Source organism: Manis pentadactyla, chromosome 6, assembly GCF_030020395.1.
Source record: "Manis pentadactyla isolate mManPen7 chromosome 6, mManPen7.hap1, whole genome shotgun sequence".
Lineage (NCBI taxonomy): Eukaryota > Metazoa > Chordata > Mammalia > Pholidota > Manidae > Manis > Manis pentadactyla.
Window position 1 is genome coordinate 10,158,324 of NC_080024.1, and position 23,753 is coordinate 10,182,076.

A 23,753-nucleotide genomic window follows, 5' to 3' on the forward strand; every position below is an offset into this window, starting at 1 on the left:
AGATGACTCCTAGCTTAAACCAATTTATCCCTAATGAGAAACTTACCTATAAAATATGCCTGTTGAAATATCAAGTGCCTTTCTGTCTGTGCTGGAGAAATGGCAACCCATTGAACATGAGATTATTAGAGCCACAGAAGACCTTGGTAAATGTCACCTTGCCTAAGCAACTCCTTTCCTTTACAGATAAAGAAACAGAAGTCAAAAGTTAAATGAATAACTAAAATCAAACAAATACTTAGAGATAGCACCAAGAATAAAACCCAGAACTTCTGATTCTGATACTTATCAGTGCACTGAATTTGTTTAAAATTATAGTAATAAAAATCTCCAAAACATAGTGAGAAGCTCCTAGGATTTTTTGTTACAACCAAACATGAATATCACTCATGTCAAAATACCTTCTTTCCTTTTTCTTAAGAAATATAATATCTATATAACTGCTTATGTCTCCATTTCACTTTGGCTGCCAGAAATCTCAGAAACAAATTCAAAGTTCAACTGTGTAGGAGTTTATTACCTGAATATCTCTTCTGTTCTTAACCATAATACTGACCTCTTGTTATATTTGTTTTCCTTAGCCCTGAGTTTTAACTTATGTTTTACCATCTTATTGTATATATCTTTTCCATTAGTTGTCACAAATTCTTAGTGGAATAAGATGGAATATCCATCATGAAATCAACATGCATGCAATCAATCATTTCCTTTGTAAGCAATGCAAAAGAATAATTTTCCTGTGTGTTGGAGGAATTTAATTCATCTGTGGCAAATTGGAACTTATATAAAATAATGGTAATTCATATTTAATTAGACTTTCTTTAATGATAGACTGTACCTGAAAAGTTATAAACAGTTTCTTTAAAATGATTGTTACATTATTAAGATTAAAGTAAAACCAACTGCTTTAGAATACATATTTTAAAAAGTAGAAGGCTGGGGTTTTGAAGTGTACTTCTCAATTACTATTAAACATGATTTTGCACATATATTTAAAATATGTATGCACATGTAATGGATGTCAATTTGTATGCAAAGTACTAATGCCTAAAAGTGCCATTTTTAATTGGTACATTTATATATTTTATTGCTCTTTGCTCAGGTTTTAAAATGCTTAAATAAAATGGGAAGAGTTTAAAATATTTAATTTGCTTTCAAAGATACAAGGAGAATTGAAAATTTTCTCCCTTTAAATTTCAGTAATAACGTAAGCTAACACACTTAATTGCTTTTTGTCCTAAAAATCTGAAATTCTGAACATAATAATAATATGAGAATATGATAAACGACTTAATAGTTTGTACCTATGAACAGACGTATCCTTTCATGTACAATTTTAGTAGCCAATTCTTCCACTTAAGTTATTCAGACATATAAACTAAAGACTTTTTCTCAATAGTTCAAACCAAAAATAAAATTCAGATAAAAAAATAAATTAAAGACCAGTCAAAGTCATTTTTTTCTATGTAAAGTCTTGGCCCCACATAATGTGCTCATTGCTGACTCATGCACTCAGTATAACCCTGAAGATTAATTTTTACTTTTTTTCTGAATGAATCAACAGTACCTCAAAACAGCTATTTGAACGGTACATATACTTCACTTGTGTAATCATCAACAGGTCAAGGATCTGACCTGGCATTTTGTTAAATCATTAGTCTTCCTCTCTTGCAATGGTGAAAACAATGTGGGGACTTCATTGGAATCATGCCAATTAAAAAATGAGCTGCAGTTTCAGCACATGAGTCACTAAAGAAGAAGGGTCCAAGAAAGAGATTAAGGATCCAGAGAACATGGTATCCAGAGAATGTCATCCCAACCTTAATCACACTCAGCCTTGTAGATCATAGTCATTATTCATAAAGGAGAAAGCAAATATTACCAAGGACATTTTTCCTCAGTATTTCTACTGGTCCGATATTTTCTATAGGATGGGTAAGGGCATATATAAAGAAGGAGACAAGTTTTCCCCTTGGAGTTTTAATCCAAGTTGTAACCTTGAAAATTTTATGGGACTGGTATGGATGGTTGAGAGTGGGGGAAAAAATGAAGGGAGAGGGGGAGAATGAGGTTTACTTGCTTACTAGAAAGGACAGAATGAAATCTAGTGACTTGAATGCCATCTTCGTCATGTGAGGATAATTGGAACCTAGCAAAGGGCACAGAAAATAAAGTCACTAAAAAGAAGGCTAAATGTCATTAAGTAGTGAATAAAATTAATATGTTTGATTGGAAATTTATCTTTAAAAATCATAAAATATATAAAAATTTGTTCATTTTGTCAATGTTTTAGAAGTATATATAAATTAGAGAACAAACAAATAATGAGTTGAGTGTTGATTGGATTGGAAGATCATAATTTTCCCTTCAAATGTTAACATGGCACTTTTCATTACAATATCATGACAGTATCAGTCCTGTGAATATATTCAACAGCCTCTTCAGTTTTGCCAATGCTCCCTTTAATTCTTTGATTCTCAAATCAGTCTCTTGTGAAATATCAGTCATCATCATTTTTATTGATTTTCTCTTCTTCCATTATTTACTGATCTCACTCTGCCAGATACTCATTTAGCAATGGTTTGACATGTGATAAAGGGTTCTCCCACATCATTTTCTTCTCCTTTCTGAATTGTTGCATCTTCTGAAAAATTTGTCATCTAGTTGATTATTATTTAAATAAAGGTCACAACCTCTTAAATCATTAACAGGCAACAGCCATCAAAGGTGTTCATGCAATAGAGAAAAACACTCACATTAAGTAGGAAGGGATCTCTACTGGAGACTAATTACTAGCGGTCAGTCCATTTGCTCTCTTACAGTGTTGCCCCCTGCAGGAACTGGCTAATGAATAACAAAGACGCCTAATCTTTGGGGGGAAAAGTTCCAGTGAATTTTAACTTCACTGGATTTTCTCCCAAGAATGGCATTGCTGAAAATCTTTTCCATTTTCACAAACGTTATCAGTAGATGAGTGAATTATCTAATGAAGCAGGTACAATTGAGTATTTCAAACAGTCTTCTGGAAAATTCTCCAGTGTAGTTAAGATTGCAGAAGTTTCCTATTTCCAAAATATCTCACAATTTTTAGTCTATTTTTAATGCACAGGTAGAAATTTGAATTGAATCTATGAAAAGCACTACATTGGGTCCCAGGAAGATAGCAAACAGTTTGTAAAGGCCAATCCCTTTCTCTTCCCTTTCTGTAGTACCACAATGTTGATCAAAGCCTGAAAGGCAACAAATAGATCAACTGGATTAAAACTGTGTGGTGGGTATTCTGACAATGTTTGTAGTGACCAGAGCCTTGGTGTAATAAATTGACGTCTAATCCCTCATAGTCACTGAATCACTGATCCTTGTAATGGGTCTGATATGCCTCTCAGGAGGGCAAAAAATTTGCTGCCATGGAAAAATAGCTCCTTTTGTAGAGTTGGTCAAGTGTAAGATAGATATAAGCCTTATTCACTTATTTATTCAGTACAGATATTGACCCCTTACTGTAATATCAGCTGGTATGCAATAATGAACACAAAAAGAGTCAGCCTCACTGTCGTGGAACTTCAGTACCAGTGAGACAAAAAAGACATTAGTCAAATAACAACATCAATGGATATATAACAAATTAGCACATGTGCTCCAAAATAAAAAGAACATGGTCTTTTTCAGCCATGAAAGTAACTAGCAGGACTTAAATGGGAGCAGTAGGAAAGGCCTATGAGCAAGAGTGCTTCTGATACTTAGAATAGCCATTGGAAAAGTACTGGAGCAAGAAAGCAATAGAGTTTTTAAACAACTCTAGGTGTGTGCCTGTAGGAGAGGAAATCAGGAAAAGACAAATGAGACTTGAAAGTTAGATAGGGGCCAGAATACGTTAAGCATTGGGGGACACTAGGTCTTCATCCACAAAACAATAAGATGTCATTTAAGTTTTTCATGTAGAATGTGGCTAGAAGCCCAGATTGAGATAGTGCATATAAAGGAAATAATCTAGTGCCTGATTTTTGTAAACTAGAAAGTTGCTATTATTGCCTATTAATTGTTATTTCAATATCACAATGCTTGGAAGCAGAGGTAGGGAGGGGAATAGAGAACCAAAATCACAAGATCACCAGAAAAGGGTTATTCAAAAGTGGAAACTGACATTAAGAGGATGCTTTAAAAGTATTTCTTGAGCTTCCAGATACATAAGGACATCCTAAAACAAGAAACATAAAGACATCCAACAAGTTGGTCATACATCATGAAGATAGAGAAGACAACCCAGAAGATTCTAAATGGCTTCATGATATTGGTTGAGATATTACCATGTTCTTAACTGCATATACAAAGAAGGTGTCACTACTACCCCTATGATTTGAATAGACATTTTCCCAAAGAAGACATACAGGTGGTCAATAGGTACATGAAAAGATGTTTACCACTAATCATCAGGGAAATGCAAATCAAAACCACAATGAGTTCTCACCTCACACTTGTTAGAATGGCTCTTGTCAAAAAGACAGATCACAAAGACTGATAAGGCTGTGAAGAAAAGGGAACGCTTGTATACTGTAAGTGAGGATGTAAATGGGTGCAGCCATTATGGAGATCAGAACCACCGTATAATGCAGAGATTCTGCTTATGGGTATCTATCCAGAAGAAATGAAATTACTGTCTTAAATAGATACCTGCATGTCCATATTTGTTGTGGTATTATTTACAATAGCCAAGACATGAGAAAAAAACCTGTGTTCATTCACAGATGAATGGATAAAATGTTTTACATATATATATGTATATATAACATAATACATATATACATATGAATATATACATTTATGTGTGTGTGAATATATATCTTATTCAGCCATCAAAAAGAAGAAAATCCTGTCATTTGTGACAACATGGATGAAACTTGAAAGCATTATGCTAAGTGGAATAAGACAGAGAAAGACAAATATTTTGTCTATAAACTTACTTATGCATGAACTCCAAGAGAAACAAACTTGCAGAAAGAAATAATAGACTGGTAGTTGCCAGGGACAGGGGCACTGAGTGACAGCGGGGGAAATGGGTTCCAGTGGTCAGAGGATGCAAACTTCCTGTTATAAGGTGAATAAGTTCTGCAGATGTAAAGTGCAGCATGGTGACTATAGTTAACAATACTGTATGATGTATTTAAAAGTTGCTAAGAGAGTAGATTTTTAAAGTTCTCACTACAAAAAAATAAAAATAAACTATGGTGACTATGTGAGGAGATGGAGGTGTTGTTAGGCAGAAAAATAGATATGAGCAGGGTGGAGAGAGAATAAGGCCAGTAAATCCCACTAAAAGGGACTCAAAGAGTTAACCAGATAAAGGCAGAAAAGATTCACAGAGTTAATGAGTTAGTCAGTTGAAGCTCCAAAGGCCAGGAGTAACTTGGAATGTCCAGATATTACCCAGATAAAGTGAAATATCCGAATAGCCCATGTCTTCATTGTGTCAATTAGATCATGCCATTGTAAGATTTACTTTAGCCCAGCTTATTCTTTAACTTAACCTATATGCTGTTTTTCCTCCCGCCAGCCTCTAATCAAGTAATTTGAAACCGGGGCAGGAGACAAACGTCATAGTTAACTGCGCCTGCCTCTGATGAAAAAAGCCCAGAGAGAAGCAGGCAGGCGGTCTTGATTGATATGTTCCCAGAGGGAAGCCACTCTCCTGGGGAGGAACCGGATCAATAAATTTCTTGTGTTAAGTTTGCAGAAGTACCTGGAGGACTAATAATAGAGGAGAGAAGACATGGTGTCTCTCACCTGAGATAAGCATCTTGAGGCCACTTGACAAATTTATACCCACTGGCCCTTTGAAAAATCCGTAAAAGAGGGAACCCCCAATATTTCAGGGTGCCTCCTGTCTGAGGATGCCCACATTTTCTCTCTCTTTAAGTGTATAACTTCAAATAAATCTTTTACTCTGCTTCACTACTGTGCCTCTGCCCTCCAACTCTTTGTTGCAGAGGGACAAGAACTGAGGGAAATAAACTCAACCACTCCCTAACGGTGTTACCTAAGCTTCTTGTGATGATCATTTTACAATATATACACATATCACATCATGTGGTACATCTTAAATTTATACAGTGTTGTATGTCAGTTGTATCGCAATAAAGCTGGGAAAACAAGCCTGCCCACACCTGCAAACACTCACTCTGATGTAACCAACAGTTGTATGTGGAGTATCTCCTCTTCAATACTAGGGAAGAGAGGAAGGGGCCAGAGGAGGGAGGTATAAAATGAGAGAAAGAAAGAATATAAAATATAGGGGAGGGTGAGTGAGTTACTTAGGTATCTCAAGCTGTATCTTAAATGATGAGTGCAAAAGCTGATGGAATTCAATCAAAAATATATTGCCCCTATTATTTGCTAAGTGGACAATATGGTTTTAAAAAATCAGTCTCCATCAGTCTTTCTCTCTCTCCCCCTACCTCCCTCTCCATCTCCACCTCCATCTGTCTCTCTTGATCCTCATGCCACTCAAGCAGCTTAATAATCCATCTCAGCCAGTAAAGGTGTTCTCTTCCCCTTTCTGTGGTCACACAGAGATCCAAAGCCTACCAGAAAGAACTGGGTGGTGTCTGTATCTGCTGCTGTATCCAGTCGTCTACTAATATGCAACTGTTTTTTGCTCACTTTAAAAGTAGGGCAATAGAATGTTTGTCTCTCATCTGGGAGTCCCACTGCTTAATGATTCAGCCTCTCTGGGTACAATATAGCCACTCCCTCCAGAGTTTTGCCACCTCCTCGCGGTATTAGCTCTAAGAAGAGCTGGGCTCCTCTCCTTACAGGTTTTCCCAGCCTCTACACCCTTCCTGTCTCTTGTTACCTCTCAAACTGAAGTTAGGATAGCCACATCGATTATGTGTGCAACACAGTCCCTGTTGTCAATTAACAGTAAATAGCTGATTTCATTGACTTCTTCTCATTATATAATGAAAACTTTGGAATGGATGCACAAATACATTTTAATAAAAATGGCAATTCAGTGGTCTTGTCCTTCAACTGCCCTTAAACTTAAGCTTGAACTGAGATGAAACCTACAAATAAGTAATCAAGGGGAAGAATCTAACTGATAGGGCCAATTAGTATAATTCAAATGTAAGAAGCTTTTCCACAAAATATTACCTATATCATAATTAAAAACTGAAATGCACCCAAATTTCTCCATTTAACTCAAATTTTGATTCTCTAAGGTAGCTATAAAAAGGCAGCAAGCATGGAAGTAATTTATCATTCTGGGGATCTTTGTTTCTCTAACCTCATCTGTTTGGAAGTAAAGTGCATAGAAGTGGCAAACCTCAGCCTCTGAAGAGGCCCAATGCCTGACTCCACATGACTCAAGAGTAGTTTCTTAGAGAAAGAATACAGGTGATAACAACCAGCATGTATCAAAAATAAAAATAAAGCAAATTCCTAATTTGTAAACACCCTCTATTTTCTATCTACTCTTTCTGGGCCACCGTTGTTCATGATTTGTACTTCTGAGGGAATCTGAGCTATGTAATGTATGCTCTGATATAACACAACCTAGCAAACAGAAAACGTAGAAACATTTCTGCATGCAGTGCTGACATTCCTATAAGCAAGGCATTTCAACTGATGTCCACACAGTTAATATAAGGACACAAACTCTTGGAGGTAAAGGTGGAAAAAACAAAGAATCAGGTTTTTATCAGGGGTACTTTGTAAAATTGAATTAGGTGTCAAGAGGATTTGTGCTTCTGAGCAAACATCTCATGAACTTTTTTCTGCTCATTGATGGCCAAAATTCATGGAGCCAGTGACAAATCAACCAGTAACATTCTGAAGCAAAATACCATGTTTCTAGATTGGACCAACTCAGCAGCCTTCCCCTGACCTCTTGGAATGTCCAAAAGGACTCATCTGGACTCACCTTGGCCTTATTATCCAACCATTTTTTGACTTACATTTCCCTCACTGTCTGTGCATCAGCCAGATTGCCCTACTTTGAGTCATTTCTACATAACAGGCCTCTTCACCTGGAATGCCCTCCTCTCTTCGTCATCTGGTTAATTCCTACCATTTTTTAGAAGCCAAATTCTCAGTGAAGCTTTCCCTGAACTCCCTTTACTAATCAACCCTCCCACCACCAAGCATTCCTCATCCCAGTACACAAGATGTATACATTTGTACTGGTTATAAGATTATAAGCTTAATGTCTGCCCTCTCTACCTACTGAGTTAGCGGAAAGCAGGATTCAGTATTTGGCACACTGTCAGCTTTGACAACTCTTGTTAGATGCATGTGATTAAACCTAAATTTTACCTAATAGTTCTTGAGCCAAGTTTACCAGTGAAACATTCATCAAAGTATCTTTGACTGGTATACAAAATAAATATACTAAAGTATTTAACTGAGAAGGTTCACTTAGTTTTAACTAAAGAACACTTGAATTTCATGATCACAGATGAACATGATTAATACAATATTCTACCCACTATGCTTCCAAGCCCACAAATGCCTCTAACATCACCTCTGAGGTACACTCAAGACATCTAACTGTGCTGAGTTGACTCCTCTTTAATCTGTATTTTGGCTCAGTTTGGTCTTCGTCAAGGTGATGAAGTTTTAATATTAAAGACCTTCCTGAGGGGAGGGAATGTGAGGTTCCCTCGACTCCTTTTCATGATGAAGAAGATGCCTACAGCTCCGGGCTCCTAGCAGCAGACCACGTTCCCAGCAGCAGTCAACTGATGATAGATTAGTCTGGAGAGAGATTTTAAAAACACACTTTTACAGAAATTACTTCCACAATCATAGTGAAATTGGCATAGAAGTGAAATGTGTGATGCTATGTGGTCGAGTAATGAGGATAGAGAGGAAGCAAAGGGCTGTGTGATGGAAGCCTCCACAGTCCACTAGCCAAGATGGATTTAGCATTTCCCTTAGCTTGATTACATGTTAGACATCACATTCCAAACTGTAGGCCCATTCTTCCCTTTTCTTAGAGCATTTTCTTTATGAAACATGCTGGTAAAACCTTGCAAAACCTCTTGCCGGTTCTACAACACAGGAATGTCTTTCTTAAGGACCTGGAAGCCATCTGTTTGGAGTGTAAGTATCCTGGGAGATAGTAATCTCGTCTCCCAGTTTCCGTGGGAGGAGAGCAACCTAACTTCCTGTGGATACCTTTGCTCCAAATTATAAAACTGTCTCATGTCATGAAAAGAAAGTTTATTTTTCTCTTGGGTAAGACCGATTCATATACCCAGATGGCTTCTGACCCCCCACTGCCACCCTCTGTGTTCTGAAAAACTCTTACCTTTTGTTTCAGTGGAGCCGCTTTAGGCTCCATTCTCGCCAGTCTCCCCTATTTTAATAGCTCTGCATAAAGTCTTCCTTACCTGTTTAGCTTTGGTATAATTTTTGCTTCGCCATCATGTTCAGGAGCCCGGACTGAGCCTGAATGAGTTAGTAGGCCAGGGGAGGGCTCAGACTCGGGAGTCCCAGCCTGGAATCCTGACTCTACCACAGCTCCTCTGTAAACTCCTTCACCCCTCAGTCTCAGTCCCTCCATCTACCACCCATGAAGAGGCTCTGAATTCTTTCACTGATAATAAGAATAGGATAGGATGCAAGACATATTTAGTAGAACTGTAAAGACACTAAAATCAGAAGGATCATGCAATTGATTGGATATTAGGGATGAGGGGAAATGGACTCAAGAGTAAATCCCAAGCTGTTCTAGCTCAGATGATCTGGGTTAATTTTAACGGTAACAAAGGCTGAACTGAAAATTCATGGGGAAAAGCAGATCAGCTGGAAATAAACTGAATTTGAGATATAGGCAGAATAAATACAGCTGGTGACATCCAGCAGGCTGTTGGTATTCAACTTAGAAGTTTAAGGGAGAGGGGCTGGAGTAAGGGAGTGAGTCCAGACTAGACGCATGAGAGGTGAGATCTGTCAGGTGAGCTGGTTAAGAATAGCTCCCCTTTTCTCACACCCAATTCTAATCCTCCTGAATTTTGATATTTTTCTTATTTGCTTGGTGGGATCCATGTTCATGCTCTAGAATTGGCAAGAGAATTCAGTCTCTTGGACTTGGATCTTTCACACGCCAACTTATCTTTAGTTCTTCCCACTCCTGGCTGTTTTAACCACCTCCAGATCAGACCTGGGGTGGTTGGTCTCTTGGCCCAATTATAAGGGGTAAAATAGCACAGACTTTGCTGAAAAAGAAGTAAAATACAATCACAATTACCTTACATGTGCATATTTTATTTTCACTATATTTCATATTTAGCCCTCTGAGGAGTGAAAAAGGGGAAAGTAGGTGAAAATGCAACTAGTGGACAATTTGAACAATAAATAGGAAGTTATTCAAATGGATGGTCAACACTGAACATCAGCTCTGATTAACTTCACTAGATAATTGCTCGATTCTCCCTGTTTTGCGTTAGTGCAGCCATGGAAGAAACGGATCTGTGACTGTGTTGTCCATTCTGCTGCATGATCCCTGACCTTTTGCATGCCTATCAGTCCTAATTAGTTTCACTCAATGTGGCCGTGCTGTTGTACCCCTGACAGTTCCACCTCAGTCATGTGCGTTCTGCAGCAGGCTCGTAACTGTGGGTTAATAAAAAGCAACATACTTAAAATTTGGTTCCTTGTTTTGCTTGGTAACTTTCCTTTCCTTTCAAGAATCACAATTATTCAACTTAGACAAAACAACTCCTGTCCTTCTGTGGCCATCTAAATAGTCTATGAAAATATTTCAGGCAAAGTGTTTATTTCCAAGATTCTCCAAAGAAGGCTTTTCTAGCAATTATCTAAGAGTCAGACTCACTCACATTCCAGGGGTCTCTGTAGGCTATCTCTGTCCTTAGGAACAAATATTGCACCCTACCTTTTTTCCACCGCCTCCCCCCAAAATAATACACCCTTTACTCCCATATTAACAGGCCAAAGGAATAGAAGTGTCTGTAATCAGCAAAATTGCAGTTTCTATAAAAACAGATAGAAAAAGAAAATAACAGGTGGTCCGTTGCTGATCACCCAGCTGCTTGCTTCCTTCTCTTCTCATCGGGTCCTGCTTTCTTGGAGCCTGTGAGGGGTGAACCCCGAATATTTAGATATACATTCAGTCTTTCAGATCATTTGGACATTTTATTTACATGATCCTGAATACCCATCTCTTTGGGAACATTTAATTTACTTTTGGTTCTGTGTAGACATGCTTTGTAATGGAAAATTCTCAAGGCATGAAACTGAAAGACCAGGTTTAAGATCATATTCTTTGATGTATTATGTGATTTGGAAACATTGTTTCACTACCCTGAACTTGACTATTCATCCATGTTTCTTGATGCAATTCTCATGAGCTGCATGCAGCAAAAACTAAGCAACCTATGGCAAAATTCTTACTTTATAAGAGTAATATTTTCCTTAACACTCTTACTTTATAAGAGTTATTTTCCTTAATCTTTTACATATTTTAATTTTATACATAAAATGTTATACATAACATTATGCATACATGGCATATCTTAGCCTAAATCTTTCGCAAGGAGGATGTCTCGAACTGCAATGGTCTTCTATATAGGACACACTCAGTTCCACTCTGCTGAGAAGCAGGCTAATAAAAGGGATGGCTGCCGAATCGCTTTTTTTGTGTCTCTCCTCCAACAACATAAACTCCATGAAGGTGGGGACTTGTGTTGCTTTATTCACTGCAGTATGCTGGGCGCTTCACACAGTGCTTGGTGCTAAGTAGCTATTTCTTGAAAGAATAAGAAAAGGGAATGTGCATGCAGATTTCTACTTAGTTTTATGATTGCTTAGAAAGGATTGTGTTCTTTCTGATTTTTCTGCTTACAGAGTGACTAATGGACTTAACACTTTGTTAGAAGAAACCCTGTCTTGACTGAGCATTTTAGGAGAAATTGAGTGCTTGTGTGTTTCTAGCAGACCTTAGAAAATAAACTCAGAAGTCTGAATCAACAAGCAGATGGCCTGGGATATATAACTATGACTATTTATTGATGTTAGCCCTTGCACTTTTAATTCTGGTTGGAGGGATAAGTTTCATTCCATCTACAGTAGAAAAGAATCAAGCCATTCATTCACACAGTACCGTTCAGGAAGGCTGATATTTAAAGCTTTGTTTAAAACCTACTTGTGATCCTTGTTTGTAGTTCTGTACTTGAAATCAGGATATAGCTACATTTGAGGCATGCATGTGAGATTCTTTGCAAAATCATAATGTAGACACCATGTACATAAAAGATAAAATTCTTTTCTCAGAGTAGGTCTTGAGGGGGAAAAAAGAGTCTTGTTCTCTTAGTTGGCATATCTTAGCCTAAATCTTTCACAAGGGAGGATGTCTCTAACTGTGATGGTCTTCTATATAGGACACATTCAGTTCCACTCTGCTGAGAAGCAGGCTAATAAAAGGAATGGCTGCCGAATGCCTTCCCAGAGCTACAATTAACAAGAACTCCTAAACTTTGAGGCTTTTCTTTGCCCTTGTGGCTGTGCCACATAGAAGTTCTATGTCTGTTTGCAACTATGATTTACAGTAAGTGTTGAATTTACAAGATTTTTCTCAGAAGTATGTTTATAGCACTTTTGGACAATTTAGAAATAAGAGAATAGCTGTTTTAAGGTTCTAAGCAGCCAGCTTTTAAGGCTCTAATTCTCTTTATACAATTTCTCTAGCTGGATTTGCTCACTATCCGCCCTCAGTTCCCTTTTCTCAGTGGCACTGAATGAGGCACTAGCAGAAACCTGCTGGGCCAATGGCTATATTATCCTAATAATGATGAAACATGTTCATCTTCTCAGCCTCAGTACAATTCTGTGCTCAGATTCCCCTGGAAAGGATGAAATGTGATTTCTAAGCACAAGTGAAGGTTTCTTAAATCTTGGTTATTTGGGAATCTATGAGGTTATACAATCTGAAATGCATATTTATATCATTTATTTTATTGTCTTTTTAGTGAGTAACCTTCTTAAGTTGCTGTGATATGTGGCATCATACTTGAGGTTAATAATAGTTGCAGGTTAATAATAGTTGCATATAGATTAAGCTAACAATCTGTGTTCCAATTGCTTTATTTTCATTGCCTACATTAAGAAAGTAATACCTCTAGGAGAACAAGGACAGACCTAGAGGATATTATGCGAAGCAAAGGATTCTCACTCTTGTCTAATTTTATCTCAGGAGTAGCTACCAGTAAATGAATAAAAAGAGTATTGCTAAGCTTCCAACAGAGATATTGGTCACAGCTCTAGGCCTTGATTTCTTCTTCTGAAAGCAAAAGGATTGGGCAAAGATAGTTTTATGAACTAAATTTAAAAACTATGTGAGTGAAACCTCAATACTTGAGATTAAATTGGATGAGAAAATACAGATGAATACTTTGCTAATGCAGAATGGTACCTGGGAAATGAACCTGTGATTAGAAATATAATTTATACAAAAAGGAGGAATGTTGCTATACTGTATTTAAAAACAATTTTTCTCAGGTGTGTCAAATAATAACCTTTGTAAATGGACAGTTGACTTAAAAACAGTTTATCTATAAATTGTGCAAGGATATGATTTAGCTAGTAATATTGATTATTCCAATTTCTTAAGTGCTGCCCAAATTAAAACTTAATTATTTTTGATAAAAATTTTTCCTCAAATATAAAAGATTAGAGGAATACTATAAAATCTCCCTAATATTCTTTTCAAGTTGAGAATGTCTTACATGTTGCTTTGACCCACATACTTTTTTTCATGAAATGGGAAATGCAGGTATTTTTTTTTCTTGCGAACTCAGTGTCTTTAAGCATTATAGCATAGGACTTCATATGATGATCTGCACTTTGGCTGTATTTTCATTCATTCATTCATTTACTTTTTTAGTTGAATGAACTTAATGAGAAAAGAGAAAGTAGATGTTTGATTCTTTCCTCCATTTGTGCATCTCATTCTAAACCTGATCATTTTTAAGCTGCTTTTTTTAACTGAACTGGAGTGAAGAGTCATAGTAAAATTGGTCATGCTACCTGCCTTTCTAACATACTGGATTCTTCTCAGCTTCCATTAGGGTAAAATGCTTTGTGAGGAAAGCACTTTAGATCTGGCAGTGAGGAAGCATGAATCCTATTTACATTCTATATGTGAGTCACTTACCTAAGATTTTTTTTCAAAATTAAATCTACAAACATAATGACAAAGTATTGTTAAAATGAATTTATAACACAAAGTTGTAAGTTCTCATGATTATCAATACATTTACATATTGTATTTTCTCTGCCTGGGGCATTTTAATATATGCCTGTTTTCCAAGCAAGATATTGTGTGCTATGTGTATCTACATATGAAAACCATGTTTTCCAAACTGAAAATCAAGACACCTTCTCTACCAAGTATTTGTTTTTGAAATACAGTTCAGCGAATGAATTGAAAGCCAGTCGATCTTGACCAATGTAAGTCACTTTAGCTAAGTATTAACCTTCATAAGAAAATGATTTTATTTAACTTCTAAGTAATGACATATGATAATTATTACTATTGTTGCTATTGTTTTTGTTGCAGCTTGCTATTATTGTGTGAAATGTCTGAGTTACTCAATAGCTTGAGGTCACTTAGTTATCTACTTCCTTTTCCATCCAACTGCTTCTAATTCTTTATGAAAAGCTTTTTGCGAGACAGGTCAGTTCTTCCTAATTTGGTCTTCTCTCCTCAAAAACATTATTGGATTTGCCTTGTTCTACCCACATTTTTCTCAGTCTTGAAACCCATTGGTACTATTTTTATTTCTGTGTCCTTCTCAACACCACCAGATAACCGTTAAAGTCTTATGAGTTTTAATTCTGGTAAGAAAGCAAGGTTATTTATCAATGTTTTTGCTGAAAATGACTAAAATTGTAAGAAAACATTTTTAAATTTACTAAAAGAAGTCAAGAGTTGATAAGACAATAAGAATTACTAGCTAAATATCAGCAGATCATCAAAGATAAATCAAAAAATTTTAAAGCAGCAGAAAAAAGACATATAACTTTAAAAACTAACAATTAGATTGGCAGCTGACTTTACAAAAGCACAGTGGAATTCCAAAGATAATGATGTGATATTTTTCAATATATGAAGGAAAATAATTGGCAAGTTAAAATTCTAAACTCAGTGAAATATCTTGCAAGAATAAAGATATTTTCTTACAGACAAAACCTGGATTGTTACTACTCACTAAATAAAATTATAGAGGATTTTAACTTTATCAGCAGTTACATTAAAAGTAAATGGACCATGCTCCAAATGAAAAACAAAGATTGTCATTGGAATTTGAAAAATCGAAGAAACTAAGACATATTTAAAACAGAAAATACTGAAAAAGATGGAAAAAGATATATGATTCAATAGCTAACCTAAGAAAGCAGATGTATATTTATCATTATCAGACAAAACAAAATGTAAAGCAAAGAACATTGTCAGAAGTTAAATATGTCACTGAATAATGGAAAAGTATGAATAACCAACAAGATATGCCATTTTCACTTTGGGTCCACATAATAAAATAGCCACAGAAATAAAACAGAAAAAAGAATGTACAAATTAAAAGAAATTATCCAAAAATGTCAATGTGCACTTACAATATCTGAATACACAACTAACTTAATGTACATAAATAGAATACTGCAATGAAATTACTACAGTAAGATACTACAGAAATTGGCCATACGCTGGATTGTAAAATGATTCTTAACATCCAGACCATTTTATCTGAGTAAAATGCAATTTAACTAGAAGTCAGTAGTGAAAAGATAAATTAAAATTTTCTATATAAATAGAAATGAACAAAATTATACTGAAAAAGAGAAAGATGTTTAAAGAAAAAATATGCCACAAAACTTGTGTAATGCAGGTAAAGCTGTTATAAGACAAAAATTCATAGCCTTAAAGGCATACATTTAACAAAGAAAAGTGTAAAGATAATAGTAAGCGTCTATCTCCTGAGATTTCAAAAAGAACAACAAAATAACCACAAAAAAGTAAATAATTATAAGACCAGAAATTAATACAATAGTAAGTAAACACAGACTAAAAAAGAACGACAAATCAAAGACGGTTCTTTGAAAAGGCAAATCAAATTGGCACATCCTTGGTGTACTACATTTAAAAGTGGGATGGGTATGAAATACAAAAAAAATAATCTTTTTGGAGGAACTTCTGAGTGGATTTTTATAGGAGTAAGAAAAAGTGAGCATCATGACAGATACTAGACAAAATTATAATACTATTATAAAGCATTATGTCAATACATAAATATAGACAAGATTTAATGGGCAATTTTGAATAAAAATGTAATCTATCAAAGTAACTCAAAAAGAAATAGAAGCCAAGACAAACATTAAAGATACAGATTCTGTGGTCAAAACCCTTCAAACAGGAAATTTCTACTCTAAGATAGTTTTGATGGAGAACATTTGATAATAGATAATTTCCATAGTATGCAAACTTCCAGCAAATAGAAAAAGAGGAATACCTTAAATTTACTTGGAGGTTGGCATAACCTTGATACCAACTGAACAAGGGAAGAAAGGAACTAAAATCAATCTCATTTGTGATCACAGAGGAAAACATTTCCCAATGCAAAATTAGCAGGTTAAGACCCACAGCATACAAAAAGGGTAATACATCATTTTTCTAATATTAGATCAATCTTGAATTCCTAAAATCAACTCATTTTGGTAACAATATCAATTAACACTCTAGAGGAGAAAAACAATATGCTTATGTCACTAAATGTAAAAAGACCTTTGATAAAATGCAGTATCCTTTTACAATTAATAAAATAAAATAAATATTTGAAAAATACCAATATACAAGAACTTCCTTATTTATAAAAACTTACAGCAAGCATAATACATAGTTGCATAACTAAGAGTTTTTGCATGACTTGATTCAACATTTTACTGAAGCTCCGAGCCAATGCAGTAAGGCAATAATGAGAAACTAAAAGTAAGCGGCATGAAAAAGAGGAAACCAAACTCCCAGCATTTGCAGCTTATTTGATTGGTATACATTGAAATCCAAAAGAATCGGCAAATTATTAGAGTCAATAAATGAGTTTACCATGTTTGCTAGATATAAATCAAAGCACACATAAAGTACATTCTTCATATGAGCTATAAACAAAAAGCAAAATTAGAGAAAGGAAATCACTTATATGCTATCAAATATGAATTTTCTAGGACTAAATCTAAGAAATGTGTGCAAGATCTTTTAGGAGAAAATTGTAATCCTTAGTGGATAACATAGATTGGAGATCTTCTTATGTGACCACAGATGTTCTCTCATTCACACCTGGTGCTATTTATTATCCCATGACTCCACACCAGGTATTTCCTGCTTTGATACTGTGATATTTTCATGCCTAAATTCTTCTCTGGTATCTTTATCCATGCAGTAAAATTTCCTTGAATTCTAATTATGTGCCAGTAACTACCAGCAACGGAGACAAAAATAATGTCACTTTATTCTCTTCTTAACTTTTACTCCTATTAATAGATAGATGATAGATAGGTAGGTAGATAGATAGATAGATAGGTAGACAGATAGATGGATATTATTGGGTTGTTCACAGTTATACAGACTTCATAGCCTTTGAGATTTGAGATAATAAGCTATTAATTTGCCTTGAAAAAAGGATTTGAGCATGCCTACAGGTAAGCATTGTATAGAAAAAATTAGAAGGCATTCAAAAAAGCTAGAACAAATGTCCACAAAAATCTGTTGCCCTGCTATTCTCTTACTATTAATTTTAATGTTAAAATATTAAGCTTGAGAAGGACAAACTGTGCTTCTCGCCAAGAAATATCCATAAGCTAAGTTGGAAATCTCTGAAATTCTTATCTTCAAGATGTCAGTGACCTTTTGCTACATCAGAGATGTGAAGCCCAATCATAGACACAAATCCAGCGTATTACCCAAGACAGATACTATCTGAAAATAGGCAGTCAGTCTTTGAACCCTTTCCTGAGGTTTGTTTTTTTATTGTTACAACTGCATCATCTAAGTACCTTGTTCTTGTTACATGCAACGTTTTGTAATGGTGTCTTTCTTGGTGAATGACACTAAAACTTCTGTTTCTTTTTCTTCCCTACCCTTCTCCTTACCTGCTTCCTCTCCAAATCTGCTGATGTTTGTAACTACTTTACTGTGGGTGTGATCCCTCCATCAGCCATGTGGGTAGTTGAACCAAACTCACCTACCTGCCTCTCTGCTGCCTTGTCCGCCAGGAGAGACTCCCAGGAATCCAGGTTGGTTGTGGGGTGTGGGATTCTGGGGATTATACAGCCATGCCATGACCTGGGCCTCCTCTTTTATGCCAGCCCCCTGTGGGCCCCCTGGGTGTCAGCTCTCCAGCTTTGACCCTGACCTGGCAGGCTTCCTGGCTTATGGTGCCCCTTTTACTAAACTGCAAACCATGTTATGCACCTTGCCTCTTTTTTACCATCAAGTTTTATCCCCTGTGTGTCCTGTCTGTTCAAGATCCTGTTACCTTCTTCTCATTTAAGTGACCCTAAGACACTAGTAGGGATTCCAGCCTCAGGGGGCAGAACGTTTTAGTTAGGCAGAGCTTTCCTCATCCCTGAGATCAAAAAGGAGGATTTTTTTTATTCCACCTTCACGGAGGCCTAGGCCTGGTAGTGCGTTTGGCGATGTTCCTCGGTGACTCAAGTCCCCCTCTTCCCTCAACAGGAGTCGCCACTTAACTGGTGCAGCAGCCCGAGACCTCTCCTCGTGCTCACCCTCACCCCTTGTCTGCATTGCTATTCTCTGGGCCCCATGGCACCCATAAACTGGGGGCACCCCAAAGACAAACAATTCTTCAGAAAGTTAGCATGTGACAAAAGCAAGTGGTACAATGTGATGACAGCAGGGCATCTGGGAAAGAGCACAGACTGGGGTCAGGTCCATCTGGGTTTGGAGCCCAAATTAAATCACTTAATTAACGGTGTAACTGAGCAGATGCCAAACCTCTATCTCAGTCTCCATATGCATATATTAGGTTAAAAGCACCTTCCAATCTGTGATGCTGTGAGGATATGAAGAGACAGATGGAAAGGTCCTGTTATAATGACTGAGGCAAATTAAAAAAAAATCAATCAGTATAAGAGCAAATGTAACTCACGGCATAATAATACAATTCTAAATATCTGAAGTGAAAAATACATCAGGGATATTTGTTATCTGGAGGTCACATAATCAAATATTTTCCAGGCCAACACTTGTAATGAAAATGATTGTAACAGGCTCACAGCACATACTGAATCTAAGGGGGCCCCAAGTTCACCAATTACTGCGCAGTGTAGCCTGATTTATCAATGTTTCAAGAGAAGTAAAAAACTTAGGCACTATTCTTTTTCCAGTGTTCAGGTGTTCACAAGTAATTCAAAGTGTTTTAATGCTGTGCAGGTCGATATGGTTCCCAGTTTGTGAGCTCCATTTATACTCTCATTGCTAAATGTTACTGATGTGAAACTACTTCTGTTTAAAATTAATTCTATTTCAACTTACAACTTTTTGACATTTAACACGTTGTACTTTTGAAAGTCATAACATGGCTGCCTTGATCTAAGTAAGATCTGATTATCCAGAATCAGTGAAGTACCCCAAAGAATCCTCCAGGTTAACTTCATTTCGTCAGTTATCTGCATAGACAATTATGAAGTTATTCAACATCGTCAACCCTCAGAGAGATATGGAAAGCAAGGTGTCAGCTCCTAGACGGTTATCTGTGATAAAGGATTCTTCTCTGGCAGCACTAAAGCTTTGCCATGGTTTAAGTTCACCTTTGGTTTAAGACAGCTGGTTTCGTTGGTCTTATTACTTCTGCCAGTCAATAGCAGTCAACCTACGAGAACTCATCACTAAAGCAGTCATATGTTAACATCGCAAATTTGGTTTTGAAGGAAAAGGTTATTTAATAATAAGGGAAATTCCTCCTGACTGTAATTACAATAGACTTTTACACTTCCAATGTTTTCATAAGCACTAGGTTTCCATCAGAGATCACACATTCTAAAATAAAGATCTCTTTTGAGTCACACACACACACACATATATATATATGTGTGTGTGTGTGTGTGTGTATATATATATATGTATATATATGCTCAATGTAGAGAGTTTAGAAAATGTAAAAAGGAACAAGAAAGAAAATGTCACAAGTTACCCCATTTGCCCAAAGATAACTGCTGTTAACATTTTCATATATTCCTATGATTTATGTTTTATTAGGTTATTGATGAAACAAACATTTGCCGGGATCCTACAGTATACCAGGCATTATTCTTGGACTTGGAATGCATCATAAAAAGCCAACAAAAATTCCCACATTTGTGGAGTTTAAAACCTGTGGGGATGGGGGCCAGGGAGGAGAGATACATAATAAATGATAAACTTAGGACCAAGTACATTCTATGGAATGTTGGAAGATGATACTTATACTGAGAAACATAAAGCAGGGCAGGAGAGGTTGGCAAGCCAGGGATAGAGATGCTCGGGGGGTAACTGCAAATAGGATGCTCAGGGAAAGCCACCCTGAGAAGGGGCATTTGAGAAAGACGTTTGAGAGGTGATGCAGTGATGTGTGCAGGTTTCCTGGTGAGGAACATTCCAGGCAGAGGGAAGAGCTAGCCAAGGCCCAAGATGACTGTGCCTGTCCTGTTCCAGGAGGAACAAGGAGGCCAGTGTGGCCAGAGTGCAGGGAGGGAGAGTGCAGAGGGGACAGGGTCCCAGAGGATAGGGAGTCCAGGCATGTCACACCTTGCAGTCCACGGCAATGACTTATACTTTTACTCAAAGTGAAATGCAGGGCTACTGTAAGGTTTTAAGTGCAGAAATGACCTGATCAGTCTTATATTTTAAAGGAATGCTACCTATAATAGTTATACAGTATAACACTTTGTATTCAACTGTGTTCATTTAATAGGGGAGCATATTCCCATCTCCCCTCTTTGGGAGGAGAGCTATCATCTTAATGTCTACCTACTAACTCCATCGCCTATTGGTGAATACGTTATTTCTTTTCTTTTTTTTCTATTAATAACATTGACTGAGTATCTCAGAACATACTTTATTTTGGTGTCTGTCCCCTAGAATCAATTCCCATAAGGGCATTACTGGGTAACAGGCATGCATAAATGAGAGTATTGAAAAGCATATCCAGATTGTTTTTCATAAAAAGTCATGTAAATTTTTGCTCCCAGAAACAATATGTAAAAGTATTACTTGTTATTTTAATTGACAGAATAATGTATCAGATTTCCTAATGTCAGAGATCAACAAAATTCATTCACTTGCTTATTTATCAGCAGATTTTTAAACATCTATGCTCTACACAATCACTAGACACATTAAAATGACACATGCCAATATTCTTCATACACATTTTTTCTTCTTTTACTTCCCTTCACTTCATTATGCTATTTTCATAACGGAATTTTTTTTTTATTTATTTTATTTTTTATTATTGAAGGGTAGTTGACAACAGTATTGCATTACATTAGTTTCAGGTGTACAACACAGTGATTCAACATTTATATACATGATAATTCTAGGTACCAGCTATCACCATACCAGGTTGTTACAATATTTTGACTATATTCCTTATGCTATACATTACATCCCGGTTACTTATTTATTTTACAATTGGAAGTGTGTTTATATATATATGTATATATGTATATATATATTTTGTGAGGGCATCTCTCATATTTATTGATCAAATAGTTGTTAACCACAATAAATTTCTGTATAGGGGGGTCAATACTCAATGCACAATCATTAATCCACCCCAAGCCTAATTTTCGTCAGTCTCCAATATTCTGATGCATAACGAACAAATTCTTACATGGAGCACAAATTCTTACATAGTGAATAAGTTACATGGTGAACAGTGCAAGGGCAGTCATCACAGAAGCTTTCGGTTTTGTTCATGCATTATGAACTATACACAGTCAGTTCAAATATGAATATTCATTTGATTTTTAAACTTGATTTATATGTGGATACCACATTTCTCTATTATTATTATTTTTAATAAAATGCTGAAGTAGGTAGATACGAGATAAAGGTAGAAAACAGAGTTTAGTGTTGTAAGAGAGCAAATGTAGATGATCAGGTGTGTGCCTGTAGACTATGTGTTAATCCGAGCTAGACGAGGGCAATAAACATCCATGTATGCAGAAGATTTCTCTCAGAACATGAGGGGGGAGGTTCTAAGCCTCACCTCTGCTGCTCCCCATTTTCTCACCACATGGCCCCCTGCGACTGTGCCTGTCTTAGGTTGTTCCTCCCTTGAGGAATCTTACCCGTCTCTGGCTAACCAGTCATCTTCCGGGGCCATACAGGGAAATGTTAAGTTGGTAGGTGAGAGAGAAGCCTTATTGTTTGAAAAGGTTAGCTTTTTACTTCTTTGCATATTTATGCCCTGTGGCATCTATGCCCAGCATTTGTCTTGAGGTATCTTTACCACTTGGAAGAATTATGATACTCGGTAAATTCGACATGTGGCACGAGTTCTATTTAAAGGTTGTGATTAGGTAGGAAGAAGAAAAGCTATAGAAGTAGCAGGCAGAAGAAAACCTGGGAAGATTGATTATTTCTTTGACATATCTTCTTGTAGAGTAACTTCAGCATGGATAGGTTTTAAACTACTAATTAAATTGTGCACACACATTAACATAATAGGAATATAGTTACCTAACCAAAGCATACCTGTAATTACCAGCCATCTCCAGTGAAACCAAGAAAACCAGTTAGGCACCTTAGGCATTTGTGAAAACTTATCTATGATATGGTGGATATTGTCTGACTGAACTTAAACAGTCTGAGAGAATTCAGATAAACTAGAACAACCCATTCCTGGGGACTGTTCATATCCCATATGTTCTTTTAACAATAAATAGTCTGTGGTTGTAAGATTTTGGAGTGCTACAATTTGCACTTCTCCTAATTCTTGGTTGAGTTCCAACAGTATAGATCCAGTCCAATTTTTGTTTTACTGTATGCACAGGCCAGCTTAGATAGCTCCTTCATCATTCCCATGGCAAGTCCAGGAACTGGTGGGATGAGTGCATCTACACCTGTGACAGTGCGTGGATCTTTGTTGGAGTTTTTTTTTTTTTGCTGATCATCTTCTGTCATGAGTCTTCCCGAGAGTGCTGATGTTGGAAGTTCTTTTTCATATCGTATCTTAGTTCATTTTTGGGGTAGCCAAATTAGGCTTTGATCCTCTGTATAAACACAAACAGACCCTTTGCCTACACTTTTATATGCCCTTTATATCATTGTGTAGAACTCATTAGAGGTCACCACATAGGAACTGCTTTTTTTTTAATCATTAATCTACACTTACATGACGAATACTTTGTTTACTAGGCTCTCCCCTATACCAGGTCCCCCTATATACACCTTTACAGTCACTGTCCATCAGCGTAGCAAACTGTTGTAGAATCACTACTTGTCTTCTCTGTGTTGTACAGCCCTCCCCTTTCTCCCACCCCGCTATGGATGCTAATCTTAATACCCCTCTTTTCTGCCCCCCCTTATCCCTCCCTACCCACCCATCCTCCCCAGTCCCTTTCCCTTTGGTACCTGTTAGTCCATTCTTGAGTTCTGTGATTCTGTTGCTGTTTTGTTCCTTCAGTTTTTCCTTTGTTCTTATATTCCACAGATGAGTGAAATCATTTGGTATTTCTCTTTC

At 36.6% G+C, this 23,753-nt stretch overlaps 1 protein-coding gene across 7 annotated transcripts in view; it reads left to right on the forward strand.

Annotated features, from left to right (window-relative positions):
- SPHKAP (SPHK1 interactor, AKAP domain containing) overlaps nucleotides 1–23,753 on the forward strand; it is a 151,146-nt gene that overhangs the window by 9,610 nt on the left and 117,783 nt on the right. For 3 of the 7 annotated variants that reach the window (XM_036913055.2, XM_036913081.2, XM_057503482.1), the window contains exon 2: nucleotides 18,222–18,300. The exons of the other annotated variants lie outside the window; for them this stretch is intronic. In XM_036913055.2, coding sequence (XP_036768950.2) covers nucleotides 18,224–18,300 — 77 coding nt within the window. In that variant the 5' untranslated portion in view covers nucleotides 18,222–18,223. The remainder of the gene's footprint in view (nucleotides 1–18,221; nucleotides 18,301–23,753) is intronic. 7 annotated transcript variants of the gene reach the window in all.